Source organism: Aphidius gifuensis, linkage group LG3 (genome assembly GCF_014905175.1).
Source record: "Aphidius gifuensis isolate YNYX2018 linkage group LG3, ASM1490517v1, whole genome shotgun sequence".
NCBI lineage: Eukaryota > Metazoa > Arthropoda > Insecta > Hymenoptera > Braconidae > Aphidius > Aphidius gifuensis.
Window position 1 is genome coordinate 8,411,042 of NC_057790.1, and position 18,855 is coordinate 8,429,896.

At 26.6% G+C, this 18,855-nt stretch overlaps 3 protein-coding genes across 7 annotated transcripts; 2 read left to right on the plus strand and 1 right to left on the minus strand.

Moving 5' to 3' along the window:
- Positions 1 to 351: 351 nt before the first annotated feature.
- LOC122851857 (integral membrane protein GPR155) lies at positions 352 to 4,794 on the minus strand. 3 transcript variants are annotated; one of them, XM_044151338.1, is made up of 7 exons: positions 4,580 to 4,794; positions 3,972 to 4,157; positions 2,435 to 3,891; positions 2,201 to 2,351; positions 1,944 to 2,130; positions 1,675 to 1,861; positions 352 to 1,565 (listed from the first exon to the last, which is right to left on the minus strand). In XM_044151338.1, exons 2-7 carry the CDS (start codon positions 4,055 to 4,057, stop codon positions 1,252 to 1,254), a joined length of 2,382 nt encoding a protein of 793 aa, XP_044007273.1. In that variant the 5' UTR covers positions 4,058 to 4,157; positions 4,580 to 4,794; the 3' UTR covers positions 352 to 1,251. The 3 variants fall into 3 exon arrangements, with proteins under 3 accessions (XP_044007273.1, XP_044007274.1, XP_044007276.1); XM_044151339.1 differs by having other exon boundaries at positions 4,663 to 4,788; XM_044151341.1 differs by lacking the exon at positions 4,580 to 4,794 and having other exon boundaries at positions 2,435 to 3,880; positions 3,972 to 4,067.
- A 495-nt stretch (positions 4,795 to 5,289) lies between these two features.
- LOC122851850 (E3 ubiquitin-protein ligase HECW2) lies at positions 5,290 to 10,681 on the plus strand. Of its 2 annotated transcripts, none has more exons than XM_044151329.1 (3): positions 5,290 to 5,539; positions 5,918 to 9,522; positions 9,588 to 10,681. In XM_044151329.1, exons 2-3 carry the CDS (start codon positions 5,999 to 6,001, stop codon positions 9,697 to 9,699), a joined length of 3,636 nt encoding a protein of 1,211 aa, XP_044007264.1. In that variant the 5' UTR covers positions 5,290 to 5,539; positions 5,918 to 5,998; the 3' UTR covers positions 9,700 to 10,681. The 2 variants fall into 2 exon arrangements, with proteins under 2 accessions (XP_044007264.1, XP_044007265.1); XM_044151330.1 differs by having other exon boundaries at positions 5,290 to 5,446.
- A 1,295-nt stretch (positions 10,682 to 11,976) lies between these two features.
- On the plus strand, positions 11,977 to 18,361 carry LOC122851851 (kinesin heavy chain). 2 transcript variants are annotated; one of them, XM_044151331.1, is made up of 6 exons: positions 11,977 to 12,802; positions 13,434 to 13,575; positions 13,655 to 15,954; positions 16,031 to 16,236; positions 16,327 to 16,415; positions 16,788 to 18,361. In XM_044151331.1, the coding sequence occupies exons 1-6, from the start codon at positions 12,650 to 12,652 to the stop codon at positions 16,865 to 16,867; spliced, it is 2,970 nt and encodes a 989-aa protein (XP_044007266.1). In that variant the 5' UTR covers positions 11,977 to 12,649; the 3' UTR covers positions 16,868 to 18,361. The 2 variants fall into 2 exon arrangements, with proteins under 2 accessions (XP_044007266.1, XP_044007267.1); XM_044151332.1 differs by having other exon boundaries at positions 11,980 to 12,802; positions 16,687 to 18,361.
- The last annotated feature ends 494 nt before the right edge of the window (positions 18,362 to 18,855 follow it).

Genomic DNA, 18,855 nt, shown 5'->3' on the forward strand with positions numbered 1-18,855 from the left:
GACAAACTTAATTTATCAATGAATAATGATACAAAAATTCCACAAAAGACCATAATAGATGAGATTTTTTTAATACGATTCCTTGACAAAATTCACCCGAAAACGATTGTTATTAATTACTCCATATCTCACAAACAAATAATCTCTACCAATTAAAATAAAATTATAATGTAATAAAAACAATAGTTACTTGAAAAAAAAAAATTCTTATTGTCAGAACCAAATTTAGAAAGAAGTTTCAACACAAGTTTTTTGTTTTTTTTTTCCATTTAGAGATAAATAAATTATTGCAGTTGGAATTTTCTTCGTTTTTTTTAAATATTCTGTCGTGTATTTATTAACATTGTTTGGCAAGTATACATTTATACATTTAGCAATATAATATAAGTATATATTTGTTCATATTTTAAAATCAATTAGCTCATTACAATATTAACAATGTCTTAATCATTAATATCTTAAATATTTTTTCTATGATAATTGAACAGTTTCATATTCATAGAAAGTTCGTTGCAACCTTTGTCTATCACATGCCATCATATTGGATACGATTCAATAAAATATAAAACAAATTCAAAAATAATTTTTCTTTGGTAATTGTAAATGTTCGTTTAGCTATGTAAATTAAATTTAAATAAAAAAAAAAAAAAAACTGGTACTTTATTACATATTATTACAACATTTTTATCTATCACAATGATTATCTTCTCTTTATTGTAAAAAAATATAATGAAGGTGTTAGTCTGATGAAGTGAGGATAGAAAAATACATTAATCGAGATTGAGAAAAAATGAAGTTTAGTTCAAAATAAATTATTTAAAACAAAAAAAAAAAAATAAAGCTAAGATTGATATATAGATTCCGAGCGACATATCATTTACTTGTTAATCTGTAGCAAATTACTTGAACACAGCCTTTGTAACAATGAAAATTATAAAATGATTAATATTATAATTTTCAAAGTTTTTTGTTCAGTTTGTTTAGTTTTCATTTTAAATAGACTATATTCCGTCCTGCGGATTCTAATTTTTTCTCTAATGAATTCAAAAAATCAATAAAAAATAAAAATATACTAAAAAAACATTATTTAAAATTTCAGTATTTACTTTTGGATGGAAATACTTATTTTCACTCTCATGTCAGTCGCTAAAAACTTCATTTAATTAATTATACGAAAGCTATAAAAAAGAAAAAAAAAGGTGGAAAAACAAACTATAATTTTTGTTGGATAAAATTTAAGAAAAATAAAATTTATCCTCGAAATGTATATAGAATATTTTTATCTTGGAAATGGTGGGTATCATCAACATGATGAAGTACCCGACTTTCAAGAAGACAACGACCATATCTAACAGCTTCATCACGAGTTTGTGCAATTCCCTCTTCCAACAACCAATCAACTAAATCACAACCAGAAAAAGCACCCTCGTATACTTTTAATAAACGTCGACGACACATGGAAATTCTGTCACGACATGCACGCAAATGGCACTGACGAAATTGTTCACGTATTGATTTTACCTCTGGGCTCAAAGATTCTTCATCAGGTAACTGAAGTTTTTGTCCTAAATAAACAAAAATTAATAATATTATATATTTATTATTTTAAGTAAAAAAATTTAAATGTTAATGTTCAAAGAAAATATATATGTATATTTTTTTTTGTCTACTCACGTGCTCGCCAATCTTGGGCAATTTTCATTAACCATGGTCCTAATTTTCCAAGACTTGGATCCAGACCAAATATACCAAAAACAATTAATGCCTGTCCAAAATTAAAGGCAACATCCAAGAATGCAAGTTCAGCGTATATACCAATCATTTCTTCCATTATCATTGTACCAAATGACAAAGCTAAAGCCTAATTAATTTGATAATAATAATAATTTATATCGTCGATATTTATGTTAAAAATAAATTGTATAAAATACAAATAAACTTACAAATAACATGGAACACAAAAGTATAATAAGAAGGACAAGATGTCGAAGTATTTGTGGATCATCATTATCTCTTCTTAAATTATCATTCAAATATTCGGATTCTGGTTCACATTCATCAAGAACACCCGATGTAGCTGCACATAAATTACGTTGTAAACCACATCCACCATCTAATCCACAATTACCACTAAAAAAATAGATAAATAAATAAATATATTAAAAATTATTTTGACTTTAAAAAAATTAAGTGTACACACTTTGGTAAAACTAAATCTTCAACATCAACAACAGTTCTAGATTCAACGACAGTTGATTCAGCATTTTCTTGATTACCAATTAAACTGGCATATGAATCAGCATGATGACGTCGTTGATATCTTTGTTGGAGTACAAGACATCCCAACGTAACTAAAACAAGGAAAAAAAAATTATCAAGTCTTCAAAAATAATAATAAATAATGAAATAAAATATATATATATAGGATATTTACCAATAAATGAAAATAGTAAAATAAAAATTGACATGGCAGCTTGAACTCTGCCAAGTTGAAAATTTGGATTTCTCAAATTATCATCATCATTGCCATTTGATGATGGTGTAATCATTAAACACATAAGACCAACAACAACAATTGGAATAGCCAATGCAGCTGGAAGAATAGACTTTTGTAATGTATTAACAAATGATAATGATCTGGAGCTCAAAAATAATATTGTTAATGCCATAACAGCTGTCAATAAACGACTAACATAAACACCAGTACTTATTAAAATAAATTGAATGTACCAAAGTGCTGAACTATGATCATTTATATCAAGTTGTGTCCAAATAATAAGTCCAATACATACAGCAAATTGTGCAATAATAATACAAGCTGTACAACGATGAGTTGGACGTTTCCATTTTTTTTCTTCAGATATAAAAAAACATATTATCAACCAAACACAAGCTGTTAATGATGCAATACTTATATCCATTATAAATGAATTCAATTGTTTTGAATAATTTGCACCATCATTAATTGCATTAATTAATTTAGCTGATACAAACATCAATGGTGCTGATAAAAATGTACATGCAACCATTGCTGATGCAATTAAATCAATTTCCAAATTATAACGTAGTGTAAATATAAATAGTGCTGGTGCTGTTGGTATTGTTCCATAGAGAAATCCATATGTTGATAAATCTTTAGTATCAGTTTCATTAACACCAGGTGCTAGTAAAATAACTGACTCACGTATGACCAATGGTAATACAAGTAATTTAATAAGTATCAATATACCAGGTGTAACAAGTGCAGCACCTTTTAATGTATGTACTTTGCCAACCATCATAAGACCAAGAAGAAATAATGCACTTCCAGAAAATGCCTTGCCAAATACATCAAGTATTTCTGATAAAACAATTGGCACATGATGACTAAATATAATATTACCAATTATTCCTAAAACTGTCATAAATAAAATTGGATTTGAGGCAATTCCTTTGACAACTGATGCAACAAGTGACCAGCCTGATTTTGGTTCACCTATACGACGTTTACCAATTTCCAATAAAACAAAACCAATTGGATTTAATATTGCCAATGATATTGGTGCCATTAAATAAAGATATGATGCATATTCTGGATGTGTTGAACTATATAAAGCATCAATCATTGGATAACCAATTGCAAAATCATTACTTTGAGTTGCAAATATTGCAAATAATGCTGCACGTCCAGCATTTGTTGGTCTTGTTATTAACATTGACAAAATAATAACAACAAAAAATACACAACCTTTTGCAAGTAATACTGACAAAAGAAATTTCCAATTAACCAGTGAGAAATCAAGTTTTGCTAGTGATAAAAATATTAATGATGGTAGAGCAAATGTACCAACAAATGTATTTAATCCATTAGCTTCAGATCTTGTTATTATCTCTAATCTTCCTGCAATGTATCTTGATAAATAAAAAAATAATAATATATTAAATTAATTAAATATTACACTTGTCAATTAAATTTTTAAATTTATACATACCCACATAAAATTACGACAAAACATTGTATCAATGCAAGATACAAATTATCAGTTGGTGATTCTGTTGAGGTAGTCAGTAGCTCCATGATAAATTTAAAAGAAAATTTTTTTTACTCTTTTTTTTTTTTTTTATGTGTGTACAGAATCACTATCAGAGTAACAGTTGACTTAGGTCAGGAAAATCATCTGGAATTTTAATTAATAAAAATATAATAATTGAAATATATTAGAAAAAAAAAAATCATTATACCTATAGAACTTATAACATATTAATTGATGATATTAAAAATTTAATCGTTGATTGTTATTTGATATTATGCCAATAATAAGATAATTACGACTGACTAATTGTTAAAATGACGATTTAAATGTATAACTAATTTTTCGAGATTAAAATCACGTGATAAACGGCTACATACTGATTCAACATATACTTGCAAATTGTTTTCTTGTAATTGTAGTAAACGTCATTAACACGTTGACAGTATTAGTCATTGCAGCATCAGACAACTTTAGATATACATATATATACTTTTTTTTTATATAGAAATAAATAAATAAAAGAAAATAACAAATTATTTAGATAATAATTACAAGTTAATAATTACCAGATAATTATGAATTAAGATATACACTCCGACATATGATGATTAATCAATTAATTTATTACTCATTTATTAAATATACATACTTGCAGGTTAAATACTTTCATGACGTATCACTGATAAACATTAAAACGGAAAAATTGATTAAAATAATAAAAAAATAGTCATCAAAGGCACGTATGCATAGGCCACTGGACAGCTGTCAAAAAATTGCAAAAAATGTACTTGAAAATTTCTTAGCGCATGTCAAGTAGATGCGCTAAGATACAACACAAACAAATAGTTTTTTATTTCATGCCATTTAATTTGCTTCAAGATGTGTGATAAACTGATAATGGGGTGCATTGACGAATTTTAATATCCCTTTTTTTTATCCCCTACACCAAGCTATGTATGGAATTTTCCTTTTTTCGCAATAAAAAAATTCCTTATCACAGCCTCCCTGAGCCTCCCTTAAAATCAATATCTTAACTTTTTTTTTTGTTTTCATTAATTATTATTATAATTAAAAAATTAAATTATCAATATAATATATATTAACTGATTAATAATTAAATTTGATAGAATATTTAATAATTAATTGAATTTATAATTTTTTGTCTTGCAAATTTTGAATTTTGCCGCATTTTTGTAGGGATAATTCGAAATTCACTATGGATTTTTTATACACCTCCATGCCCTCCTTATACACCTCCATGCACTTGTCTCTCACACATCCTTCTGAGTTCTGTCAAATGTCTATGATCAGTTTTTTGTGTACATCCGCTATCAATAAAAAAAAAAAAATATATAGGTATATATTCACATCCTAATAAGGAGTCATCGATAAAAATATGACGAGGAAATGTATATTTGTGACAAGTGACAAAGGTTATTATGGATATACCTATAATATAAATTGTTAAATAAAATTAATATATAAATAATTGATAAAACAAGAAAAGTACAATGATTGTGATGAAGGTATTGAGATATTATTATTTTTTGGTATCCTTGAATCATTTTTATGTGTATAAATTTAATTTTTTTTTTTTATGGATTTAATTAACAGTACAATTATGTAGTTTATATTTTGATGAAGCATTAATTATTGACTATTCTTTTGCATTGAATATTTTGAAATGACCTTGTTCATTTAGCTCATTGTTAGCTGTGTTATTATGACAATCACTCGCAACATTATTGTTCAATCAGTCATCAAATTATACATTGTATTTTTTTATTTTACCCAATAATTTTTCACGATAGATAGTCAATTATATATACCTAAGTGTTTTTTGTTGATGTATTTAAGTAAAATATCAATCTGATTATTTTATTTTTTTATTGTTTTTCCTGCAGGAATATCTCCGCCAAATTGGAGCCGGGCCAAGTCTCGGTTAGATTAAGTAAAAGAAAAAAAAAAAGAAAACGTTCCATGAAATGGAAATGAGCTCAAATGAGGATTATTGTGATCAAGGTACAGGAACATCAGAAAATGAAGCAAATATGGTGCTTAATAATACAAACGATACAAGTGAAAATGAGTTATTAAATTTTAAAACGTTAACATTGACAGAGGCATCAACAAGCTTTCTAACAAATAACAAGTTAACTGAATCTAATGAAAATAATTCAGAATTAAAAAGTGAATCATCAACTCAAATGTCAACTGATGAAATTGACAGTTGTTCAATAAATCCCAATAATAATATTCATGAAAATGGTGAATGTGATTACAAAGATTTACCATTATCATCATCGTCATCGTCATCATCATCTCGCCAAGAAAATAATCAAAATGGCCTTGTTGAAAATTCATCAATAGAATTATTAAACTCTACTGATAATATTGATAAAAATGATTCAATAAAAAATTTAAATATAAAAAATAATATAATGCAAGATTCACTAGATAATTTGGAAGTATCACCAAGTTATTCACAATCATTTTCATGTGCTAAAGAACCACGTAAAAATATGATTAGAAAAAAGGAATTTATTAAAAATAATAAAACATTAAACAGTGTTGATTCATCTATAAATAAATCAATTCAATATAATTGTAATGTTCATTGTTCAATAGATGAACCATGTGGTGAGTATGATGAAGCATGTAGTTCACAACAAAAATCAACAAGTATGACTGATGATGAGGCAATTGCATCAACATCAAACAATGAAGATGATAGAATAACAATTGATCCAAATAAACCATTTAAACTTCCAAGTTTAGTTAATTTATTTGAAGCTGCTGAGGCACAAAGAATTGAGCTTGAGGCAAATACAACAGCATCAACGTCATCAGATATTTTAAGTGCAAATAATCATGGTATTGATGATGGTAGTAGTGATGAAAGTAATTCAGATGATACACAACGTATGATAAATATACATCGTCAATTATCAACTAAAAAACGTTTAAGAAATACAAATGGCTTAACAACACAAGATCGTCCAGAATATTATCAGCTGTGGCGTAGTACAGGTGGACAATCAACATCTGATTCAGTTTATGATACACACTATACAAATCCACCACCACCACCACTACCACCAAGAGCAATTCATAAACCACTTCATCGTAGTAATGCACTACCATCAGCACTTCCAGAATTACCACGTAAACATTTAAATAAAAATACAACACCATGTCGTCCAGAGGATTGTTTTGGTTTTGAAATTGTTGATGTTGATGAAGCTGCTGGTTTAAAAGCACGTACCGCTGTTACAAAAAGTATTGCATTATTAAGTTCACCACGTCCACATCGTCCATTAATGCGACCAACTGGAATTGATATTAGTCAAGGTGAATGTCCACCAACACCAACACATCGTCCAAAACCATTGAGACCATTACCAATGTGTTCATCTGGTAATGGTTCATCATCATTAACATCTGATGAACCATTACCACCATCATGGGAAGCTAGAATTGACAGTCATGGTAGAGTTTTTTATATAGATCATGTTAATCGTACAACAACATGGCAAAGACCTGGGCAAACAACAAGAAATACTGGCTGTGAAATACGTCGTCAACAATTAGATAGACGTTATCAAAGTGTACGGCGAACAATATCAAGACCTGATAATATTGATAGAGAAATTGCATCATCATCATCAACATCAAATTCAAATAATCAACAACAAACTGATAATAATAATACAAGATTAACAAATAATGAAAATGAACAATTTGATATATCAACAATACCACCAGTATTATTTTTATTACGACCAGATTTTTTTACATTACTTCATACAAATAGTGAAGCAATTGAATTATACAATAGAAATCCAAGTTTAAAACACATGATTAGTAGAATACGTAGAGATCCAGTTATATTTCCAAGATACGAGCATAATCGTGATTTAGTTGCATTAATAAATTATTTTTCAGATACAACAAAAGAATTACCACGTGGTTATGAATCAAAACTTGATAGAACTGGTAAAAGATTTTTTATAAGTCATGCAAGAAAAGCAACATCATTTATTGATCCAAGATTACCAACAGAAGCATTACATCCACGTTGTGGTTTAACATTAACTGATGAAGCACCAATACCACCTCCAAGAGCTCAACAATCTGGTGTTACAACAACACCAGATATACCAGTTGCATATAATGACAAAGTTGTTGCATTTTTACGTCAACCAAATATTATTGATATATTAAAAGAACGTCATTCAGCATTAGGACAAAATATTGGATTACGTGAAAAAATTAATACAATTAGAGTTGAGGGAACAGTCGCATTACAAAGATTAGGACATGATGTACCATTGGCATTGTTACTTAGTTTATTTGAACAAGAAATAATGTCATATGTACCAGGTAATATTGGACGTTCACCAATTGGTAGTCCACATGCATCACCAGGTTTAACACGAGCATCAGCACGTACACCAGCACCATATCGTCGTGATTTTGAAGCAAAATTACGTACATTTTATCGTAAACTTGAGAGTAAAGGATTTGGTCAAGGACCAGGTAAATTAAAACTTCATATTAGACGTGATAATTTACTTGAAGATGCATTTACGAGAATAATGGCTGCATCAAAAAAAGATTTACAAAAAGGTAAACTTGTTATTATATTTGATCATGAAGAAGGACTTGATTATGGTGGTCCATCAAGAGAATTTTTTTTTCATTTATCAAGAGAATTATTTAATCCGTATTATGGATTATTTGAATATTCAGCAAATGATACATATACTGTACAAGTATCACCAATGTCAGCATTTGTTGATAATTATCATGATTGGTTTAGATTTTCAGGACGTGTTTTAGGACTTGCATTGGTACATCAATATTTACTTGATGCATTTTTTACAAGACCATTTTATAAAGCATTATTACGTTTATCAGCAAGTTTAAGTGATTTAGAAAGTTTAGATCAAGAATTTCATCAAAGTTTAATGTGGATTAAAGAAAGAGATATTAGTATTGAACCACTTGAATTAACATTTTCAGTAACTGAAGAACTACTTGGTCGTGTTGCTGAAAGAGAATTAAAACCAGGTGGTAGAAATATTATGGTTACAGAAAAAAATAAAAAAGAATATTTAGAAAGAGTTGTTAGATGGAGATTAGAACGTGGTGTATCAGAACAAACTGAATCACTTGTTAGAGGTTTTTATGAGGTTGTTGATCCAAGACTTGTTTCTGTATTTGATGCTAGAGAATTAGAGCTTGTTATTGCTGGTGCTGCTGAAATTGATTTAAATGATTGGCGTGCACATTCTGAATATAGAAGTGGTTATCATGATGGACATCCTGTTGTTGAATGGTTTTGGAGTAGCATTAGTCGATTTACAAATGAACAAAGACTTAGACTATTACAATTTGTAACTGGTACATCGAGTATTCCTTATGAGGGATTTTCAGCATTACGAGGATCAACTGGACCACGTAAATTTTGTATTGAAAAATGGGGTAGACCAAACAGTTTACCAAGGTAATAATTTTATTTATTTTTAAATATACTACTACATATTTACTTATTTATTTTTTTTATTTCAGAGCACATACGTGTTTTAACAGACTAGATCTACCACCGTATCCAACACCTGAAATTTTATATGAGAAGTTATTATTGGCTGTCGAGGAAACCAACACATTTGGTATAGAGTAGAACAAAAAAAAAAATTAAGGTTTGAAATTATTTTTAAAAATAGGTGATATTGAATTTTATCGGTGGATTTGATAAATCATTTTTTAGTATTTAATACATGTAAATATATATAAAAACAGATCAAAAAAAAAAATATTTATTTAATTTGATTTAATATTTAATAATAATTCAGTCGTTAAACATAATTTGATTAACTAGATAAATAATTTTAATTTATTAAATAATAATAAATTTAAAACAAATTGCAAGCTTTTATATAATATTACTTTTTTTTGCTAATTTGCATACTATTTAATTTTTGATTAAATAAATAGCAAATTAGGTAAATTAAAAACGGGTTGCTGCTTATGCAAAGCTTCATTATTTGCTCACAACGTGCATCGATGTTGATACAATAATAATAATAATAGTAATAATAATAATAATAACAACAATTAAAACCAAGTCATAGAAATTTAATTAAATTAAAAATAAAATAATTGTCAGAATAAAATAACATTAATAGAAAGATATTAAATTTTAAAAATAACAAATTGTGAGGTACTCCAAAGTGTTCCATCCAATTATTGGACCACTGTTTAAATAAAAAAAAAAAATTACAATACTACGCTTTGCTGTATTCAAGTAAAAAAAATTTTAAATAAACATAAACAACGAATAAAAAAAATAGATTAAAAAAAAAAGCTAATAAGTAGGAAATATTTAAACAAACAAAAGTTTAGATTAATATATACTGCCACATTTAATATGATAATTATTATTGATGTGTTGAAAAGCTTTTTAGATTTTTTTTTTTCATTTAATGTTTTAATTTTTTTTTTTACACAAGTATTTACATAGCTAAGCACTTTAATGCTATTTATAAAAATTTAAAATGTGAGACGAAAAACGAACAATTTTTTTTTTGTTTGTTATTCTTTTAAAGAGCTTTTTGAAGCACAATTAGTGATTTTACATGAGGTGTTTGAGACTTAATATGTGCCACAAATTTAATTTTAAATATAAAAAAAAATTAAACAATTTAACATACGCACTAACTAATTTTTAAATAACTTATAACTAATTTATAAATAATTTATAAATTTAAATCAATATAAAGACAATTTTGTGTCTAGCGTGCAATTAAATTATTTTTCAGTTTAACAATTGCTTTTTCACTTAAAATTTAGTCCGAAAACTAGTCATTCCAGTTAATTAATAATTATTGATTGTAATTAAAATATAATTCCTGTTAATATGCATGTTCAAGTAAATTTTATATAGAAAAAAGTTTTTTCGTTATTATAACTAGAAAAAAAAAATATTAAATTTTTAATTGAAATAAAATGATAAAATTCTAAATTAAAAAAAGCCTTCAACTGCATAACTATATTTATTTTTTCCTACTCAATGATGACTGTCTCCCGTATAAAAAAAAAAAAATTAGCAAACTCAATTCTATTTTCAAAATGAAACTTGGTTTTTGCTGAAAAAATAATAGAAATTCTTGAATGAAGTACAAAAAAAAAAAAAAAAAAAACGTTTGAAAATCATCTAAAAATTTAAATTGAATATTTAAAAAATGTCAATAATAATTAAAGTAGTACAAAAAAAAAAAATAAATAAATAGAAAGTATAAATTGGGCAAATAATATCTTATGAAAATATATAAAGTATATCCCACGCAATGTTAACAAGTAATGAGTGGGTTTTTAATTTCCATAATAATTCTTTCAATTTATATAAACAATAGTTATAAATCAAATGAAAAATTCGCTTCAAATTTAGAAATTAAAAGAAAGTGTGAAGGTCAGGGTAAGACACAAAAAGGGAGGATAATATCGACGAAAAAAAAATAATAATAGTTCAACGAAACAGGTGGACTGTAACATATATATACCTGTATCATATTCTATATGATATTTATTTTAACGTTCTATGTGTTTTTTTTTTCTTCCTTATTTGTTTCACGCTTCGCTGCATATTCCAAAAAAAAAATAAATTTGAAATTTAAAAATATAGGTAAATCATAAAAAATCAACTGTAATGTCAAAAATAACAAAAAATATAATAAAATGAATTTTCAAAAATAATTAAATAAATAATTTGTGTTTTAAATTTAAAAATGATTGAAAAACAGTAATTATTGATTTCAAAAAAATTGATTCAATTTATTTTTTATTTTTTTTAATTAAGGGCAACAAAAAATAAAAAACAAAAAAAAAATAATTTTTTATTTGTCGCAAAGCGCAAGTATTATTTCCCCTTTTTGGCTCCTGGAGTGTGCCGCGGAGTTACTAACTCATACTTCCCCCACACGACATCCTCCCTATTCACGCTATTCACACACTACCACACACCACTGACTAATTCAACAAACACATGTAAACATTATTCAAATATATATATAACAATTGTGCATGTGTAAATACGTGTGGGAAGAATCGACAGTCGGCCATCTTGGTGTTAAGAACAAGTCGTGGTTTTCGTGTCTGAAAACTTGTCTCTCTCCTACACAAGAATTTTAGTTATATCTCTTGACAGCCGAGTGTAAATTCCATCATCAGAAACTTCATGTCGTCGATATTATTGTCAATGTTAACCACCAATTATCGTTATCAATGATAACATTATTAAATTAATAGCTAACAAATACAAGTCACGTGGATAAAATAATTGTTTTTTTTTTTTTTTTTTTTCTTCTTTTTTTGTGTTCACATCACCTCATTAGTAAATTATTCTTACATTGTGTTTCAACGATTAAAAAACTTTATTTATTTTCATATATTGTGTGTGTGTAAAAAAAAAAAAAAGTATAGGTATAATAAAGTTAATTTTAATAATAATAACAGTGTGAAAAAAAAATAAATGATAATAGTGGTTAATTGTTAAAGTGTTAATTTATTTATTTTATATTTTTTTTTATTTTTAAAAAGTTAAATATTATAAATAATAAACTAATATTTAAAAAATGGATACGCCAAGAGAGCGAGAAATTGCTGCTGAAGACAGCATTAAAGTTGTTTGTAGATTTAGACCTCTAAATGATTCTGAGGAAAAAGCTGGATCAAAATTTGTCGTTAAATTTCCATCTGGTGGTGATGATAATTGCATATCAATTGGAGTAAGTTTTAACATAAATTTTTAATCAATTATTGTAATAAATATATTTTTGAGTATTGACAATTTGGTTAAAATATTTGTGTGTGTGTGTACATATATTAAGGAAGAATGAAAAAAAAAAAAAATGTAACTTTGTCGCGACGGCGCACATAGTGCATTTATTATTTTTTATGTTATAAAATACATGTATATCCTCGCAGCTGATATTACTCCAGAATATTTAGATGAAATAAAAAAGAAAATATATGTATTATTTATAGTTTTTCATTTGGAAGTAATCATAAATTAATTGTAATTTTTATTTAGCTCATTTGTTTGGTTATTGTTGTTGTTGTTGTTGTTTTTCTTTTCTTTTTTTTTAATTTAATTATTAAATAGTCGTAGGCTGAAAGTATTTTTCCGGTTGATAAATTTCTTGATGCAATTGTACAATAGTCTGACTGTACAGCAATGAGTCATTTGGTATTTTGAGATGACGAGAAAAGAAAGAAAAATAAAAATATTAAATAATCATAGATAAAAATGAGTAAATGTTTGTTTAGTTTAAACAGATTGATAATATCCTAAAATTATTGTTAGTTTGTTAATGAAAATTTTTGTTTTATAAATGAAATTTTTTTCTTTAACTACAGGGAAAAGTATATTTGTTTGACAAAGTATTTAAGCCAAATGCAACTCAGGATAAGGTTTACAGTGAAGCTGCAAAATCAATTGTCAGTGATGTGTTGGCTGGTTACAATGGTACAATTTTTGCCTATGGACAAACATCATCAGGTACTAAAATTTACTATAAATATATTATAAATTATTTAAATGAATAATAATGATAAAACTAATATTGTTTTTTAAATAGGTAAAACTCATACAATGGAAGGTGTTATTGGTGATCCAAATAAACAAGGTATTATTCCTCGTATTGTCATGGATATATTTAATCACATTTATGGAATGGAAGAAAATCTTGAATTTCATATAAAAGTATCATACTTTGAAATTTATATGGATAAAATACGTGATTTATTGGATGTATCAAAAGTAAATTTGAGTGTACATGAAGATAAAAATCGTGTACCATTTGTAAAAGGTGCAACTGAACGTTTTGTATCTAGTCCAGAAGAAGTATTTGATGCAATTGAAGAAGGAAAATCAAATCGTCATATTGCTGTTACAAATATGAATGAGCATAGTTCACGTTCACATTCAGTTTTTTTAATAAATGTTAAACAAGAAAATTTAGAAAATCAAAAAAAATTATCTGGTAAACTTTATCTTGTTGATTTAGCTGGTTCTGAAAAAGTATCTAAAACTGGTGCTGAAGGTACTGTACTTGATGAAGCTAAAAATATTAATAAATCATTATCAGCACTTGGTAATGTTATATCAGCTCTTGCTGATGGTAATAAAACACATATACCATATCGTGATTCAAAATTAACAAGAATATTACAAGAATCATTAGGTGGTAATGCACGTACAACAATAATAATATGTTGTTCACCAGCAAGTTTTAATGAATCTGAAACAAAATCAACACTTGACTTTGGTAAACGTGCTAAAACAATTAAAAATGTTGTTTGTGTTAATGAAGAATTAACAGCTGAAGAATGGAAACGTCGTTATGAACGTGAAAAAGAAAAAGCAGCAAGATTAAAAGGTAAAGTTGAAAAATTAGAATCTGAATTATCACGTTGGCGTCAAGGTGAAACTGTTACTCCAGATGAACAAGTTAATCTTGTTGAAGGACCAGAAATGGTTGTATCTGTTGTTGCACCTGTTGAGGTTAAAGGTACTGATGGTCCAATGCCAGCAATACCTGGTGGTGGTCTTATGGCTGGTTCATTATCAAATGAAGAAAGACAAAAATTAGAAGAAGAAAGAGAACGTCTTTATCAACAACTTGATGAAAAAGATGAAGAAATTAATCAACATTCACAGTATCTTGAAAAATTAAAAGAACAACTTGAAGAACAAGAAGAACTTATTGCAAGTGCTAGAAGAGATTATGAACATTTACAACAAGAAATGAGTACAATTAATCAAGAAACTGAAAGTGCCAAAGAAGAAGTTAAAGAAGTACTTCAAGCACTTGAAGAACTTGCTGTTAATTATGACCAAAAATCACAAGAAGTTGAAATAAAAAATAAAGAACATGAAGCACTTACAGAAGAACTTTTAAGTAAACAAACATCACTTAATAATACAATATCTGAACTTCAACAACTTAGAGATATGTCAACTCATCAACGTAAACGTACTGCTGAAATGTTGAGTAATTTATTAAAAGATTTAGCTGAAATTGGCCTTGCAATTGGTGGTGATGAAACATTAAAAAATCAAATACCAACTGATTCAAATGGTAAACTTGAAGAAGAATTTACTGTTGCAAGATTATTTATTAGTAAAATGAAATCTGAAGTTAAAAATCTTGTTCAACGTTGTCAAGGAATGGAAACATTTCAAAATGAATCACACAAAAAAATATCTGAAAATGAAAAAGAACTTGCTGATTGTCGTTTATTAATATCACAACATGAAGCAAGAATGCAAACTCTTACTGAATCAATGAAAGAAGCTGAGGCAAGAAAAAGAGCACTTGAAGATGATGTTGATTCACTTCGTGAAGAGTGTGCCAAGTTAAAAGCTGCTGAACAAGTTCAAGCTGTAAGTGATAAAGAAAATGCTGAAGAAAAAGAAGCAGCAACTAAAATGAGAGTTGCACTTGAAGAACAAATGGATCAACTTCGTGATGTTCATCATCGACAAGTTTCTACACTAAGAGATGAAATATCAGAAAAACAAGAAACAATCAGTGAGCTTAAAGATCTTAATCAAAAATTCACATTGGCCCATCAACAAATGCAAGCTGATTATGAAAGACTCAAGCAGGAAGAAGCTGAAAAATCAGTTAAATTACAAGAACTTATACAAATGAATGAACGTCGTGAACAAGCGAGAAAAGATCTTAAAGGTCTTGAGGATACTGTAGCCAAAGAACTTCAGACATTGCATAATTTACGTAAATTATTTGTACAAGATTTACAAGTAAGAATTAAAAAATCAGCAAATGCTGAAGACAATGAGGATGATGGTGGTTCATTGGCACAAAAACAAAAAATTTCATTCCTTGAAAATAATCTTGATCAGCTTACCAAGGTATTTTATTTTGTGATTTTTAATTTTTAAGACATTTTTATAATGAATATTAATTTTTTTTTCATTTATTGTTTAGGTACATAAACAATTGGTTAGAGATAATGCTGATCTTAGATGTGAATTACCCAAATTGGAAAAGAGATTGAGAGCTACAATGGAACGTGTAAAAGCCCTTGAGACTGCACTTCGTGATGCCAAAGAAGGTGCAATGAGAGATCGTAAACGTTATCAATATGAAGTTGATCGTATCAAAGAGGCTGTACGAATGAAAAATTTAGCCAGGTATAAATATATTTATTTTTATCTTATTACTGTTCGAGAACATGTTTTTTTTTTTAAATTTCATAATTATATTTTATTTATTTATTGCAGACGTGGTCCAAGTGCACAAATTGCAAAACCAATTAGAGCTGGACAACATAATGTTGGTGGAGTCAATGCAATCAGAACTGGAAATAGAGGTGAGAATTAATTTATATATTTCAGTTGAAACAAAAATTTATACTGGACAGAAAAAAAAAAAAAAAAAAAACACTTTAAAATACATTTCCCCATTGTTTTCTCAATAGATAAAAATAATATATACATAAATTTCATCAAAATTAACATGAAATTAGTCTAAAATATTTTTTATTTCAATTAAAATTCATATTATTTTTTAATTTAAATTTCTTACTTTATAAAATTTTATTTACTTATCATTTTGTTGATTTTTCTTTTGTTTTTCACTAGATGTTGAGGCTCAACCCCGATCGTGAATGTAACCTGACACAATTAAACAAATAAATCAATAAATAACAAAACAAACAAAAAAAAATTCTTCACTTTTACAGAGAATGAACGCAAGAGTACATTCGCTGACGAGAAAAGAATGATACCCGAAATGGATCTTATTTATAATTCTTACACATAAATAATAACGATATAATATTAAACAATAAGGGTCCTAGACGTATATTGTATTTTGCAACGAGCACCATCCGTTTTTTTTTTTTTTTTTTTTTTATTATTTAAAAATAAAATGAACACACAGAAAGAAAAAAAATTTCAAAAGCAACAAAAAAAAAAAAAAGTTACGTCAAGCATGATAAATGCTACGAAATATATAATAAGTAAGTTATCGTGTAATACTGCATGTCTTATCGATTGTAAATAGATGATTTTTTTTGATAAATTATTTAATTTAAAAAAAAAACACAAACAATTTAAAAAAGTGAAATAAATTACGCAAAATAATGCGTGAAATAAAAATAATCTTGTTCGATTCAAGATGAAATTTAAAAAAAAAAAAAAAAATATTGTTTAATCATTATATTTGTAACAAATGTCGATCCATTATCATTTCTGAAGTCTCAATATATCGTTAAATCTCATGATTCATCAAATAATGTAGATTTAAAACTCACACAATAATAAAAAAAAAAAAAAAATCATATTCTTGTCACTGATATTACTATTTTTTTTTCTTGTAAGTATAATTTATGGGGGGGTTTTAATTTAAAATATTAATTGTTAATAAAATCAAGAAAATAGATGTATGGATAAATATTTTCACTGATAATTCACACAAAATACAGCCGTCAAAAAACCATTTATTATTTTAATTTTTTTTTGTTTTTTATTAATAAAGTTGAAATGTTTCAACGAATCTAATGATATTTTCTCAAATAATAACAAAATGATTTCGATTTGACATGCAGTGAGGTTTAAAAAAATTTTAGATATAATATTGTGACTTATGTGTATTTATAGTCGCCGAAAAAAACGAAAAACTATAAGAAAAAAAAAAATAAACGAAAAGAAAAATAAAGTTTTTCGTTGGTGAGATTGTAATTGGGTGATTGGCAGAGGATCCAATAACGACGAATTAAAATTATTTAATATTTTTTAACGGAGGGCACGCTTAGCTATTAAGTGTTTATGCCAATTCCATTGTGATTTTTTTTCAATTCAAATTTTTAAATCGTCTCAATGGATCTATTATTATTAATACTATTATTATTTTTTATTTTTTCAAATTCATTCATTTTCATCAAAAGCTTATTTGAAAAAACAAACCTTTTTCTACTTTTAAAAATTTACGTAATTCATTGTCATATAGAAAAAAAAAAATAATAATAATAAATAAAATGTTGCTTTGCAATATTTTGATGTTTAAATTTTTTGTTTTCTTCGTCAAGTTTATGAAATTGTTCTCTGCCAAATTCGGAGGATATACTATAAAAGTGCGTGAAAAAAAAAAAACAATTCAATAAATTTAATTTAATGCTTTAAATATTTGACTGCTATTATATTTTATTCATGTAATTTTGTAACTTACGAGCCAACGTACTTGAATTTTTTTTTTTATTAATAACACAATATGGTATCGTAAGTTATGAAAAAAAAAAAAAATGCCTGCACGAAATATAATAACGAAATGTTCTGATATATGATGTAAGCTTGCATTTTTAGGTAGAAACAAATTGATATTGTATTAATTTTACAGGCCGTGAATTATTTTGCCTGTACTTTATTATCAATATTTACTATATATAATATTATTTCATCAAAAAAAAATTATAATTGTTTTTTTTTTTATACTTATTTTGTTCCTTTGTTTATCAAATTGATAGACATATCCTTTTTTTTTTTATATTATTGATTCAAGATAAAATGCCTATATTTTTATTAAAAAATGAAATGAAAAAAATGAAGAAATTATTTTTAAGGATTGAAGTATCGCACCTTTAGCAGAACTGTTAAAGGTAAAATAAATAAACTGCGACTACTTTGAATATGTAATTTCCGTCGATATATTAGTACTCTTGTTTATTTATTTATTTAATTTTTTTCATAAAGAAAAATAGAAGCAATGATTTTTTTCATATGTATATGAATTTTCATTTTAAAGAACCACAA

Excerpts from the sequence above, each read along its gene's own strand:
- LOC122851857 (XM_044151338.1), bottom strand. The coding sequence starts at position 4,057 with ATGGAGCTACTGACTACCTCAACAGAATCACCAACTGATAATTTGTAT. Across the intron at positions 3,892-3,971 it reads TTTGTCGTAATTTTATGTGG|ATACATTGCAGGAAGATTAG; the intron begins GTATGTATAAAT and ends TTATTTATCAAG. Across the intron at positions 2,352-2,434 it reads TTTACTATTTTCATTTATTG|TTACGTTGGGATGTCTTGTA; the intron begins GTAAATATCCTA and ends TCCTTGTTTTAG.
- LOC122851850 (XM_044151329.1), top strand. The coding sequence starts at position 5,999 with ATGGAAATGAGCTCAAATGAGGATTATTGTGATCAAGGTACAGGAACA. Across the intron at positions 9,523-9,587 it reads AGACCAAACAGTTTACCAAG|AGCACATACGTGTTTTAACA; the intron begins GTAATAATTTTA and ends TTTTTATTTCAG.
- LOC122851851 (XM_044151331.1), top strand. The coding sequence starts at position 12,650 with ATGGATACGCCAAGAGAGCGAGAAATTGCTGCTGAAGACAGCATTAAA. Across the intron at positions 13,576-13,654 it reads CTATGGACAAACATCATCAG|GTAAAACTCATACAATGGAA; the intron begins GTACTAAAATTT and ends TTTTTTAAATAG. Across the intron at positions 15,955-16,030 it reads ATCTTGATCAGCTTACCAAG|GTACATAAACAATTGGTTAG; the intron begins GTATTTTATTTT and ends TTTATTGTTTAG.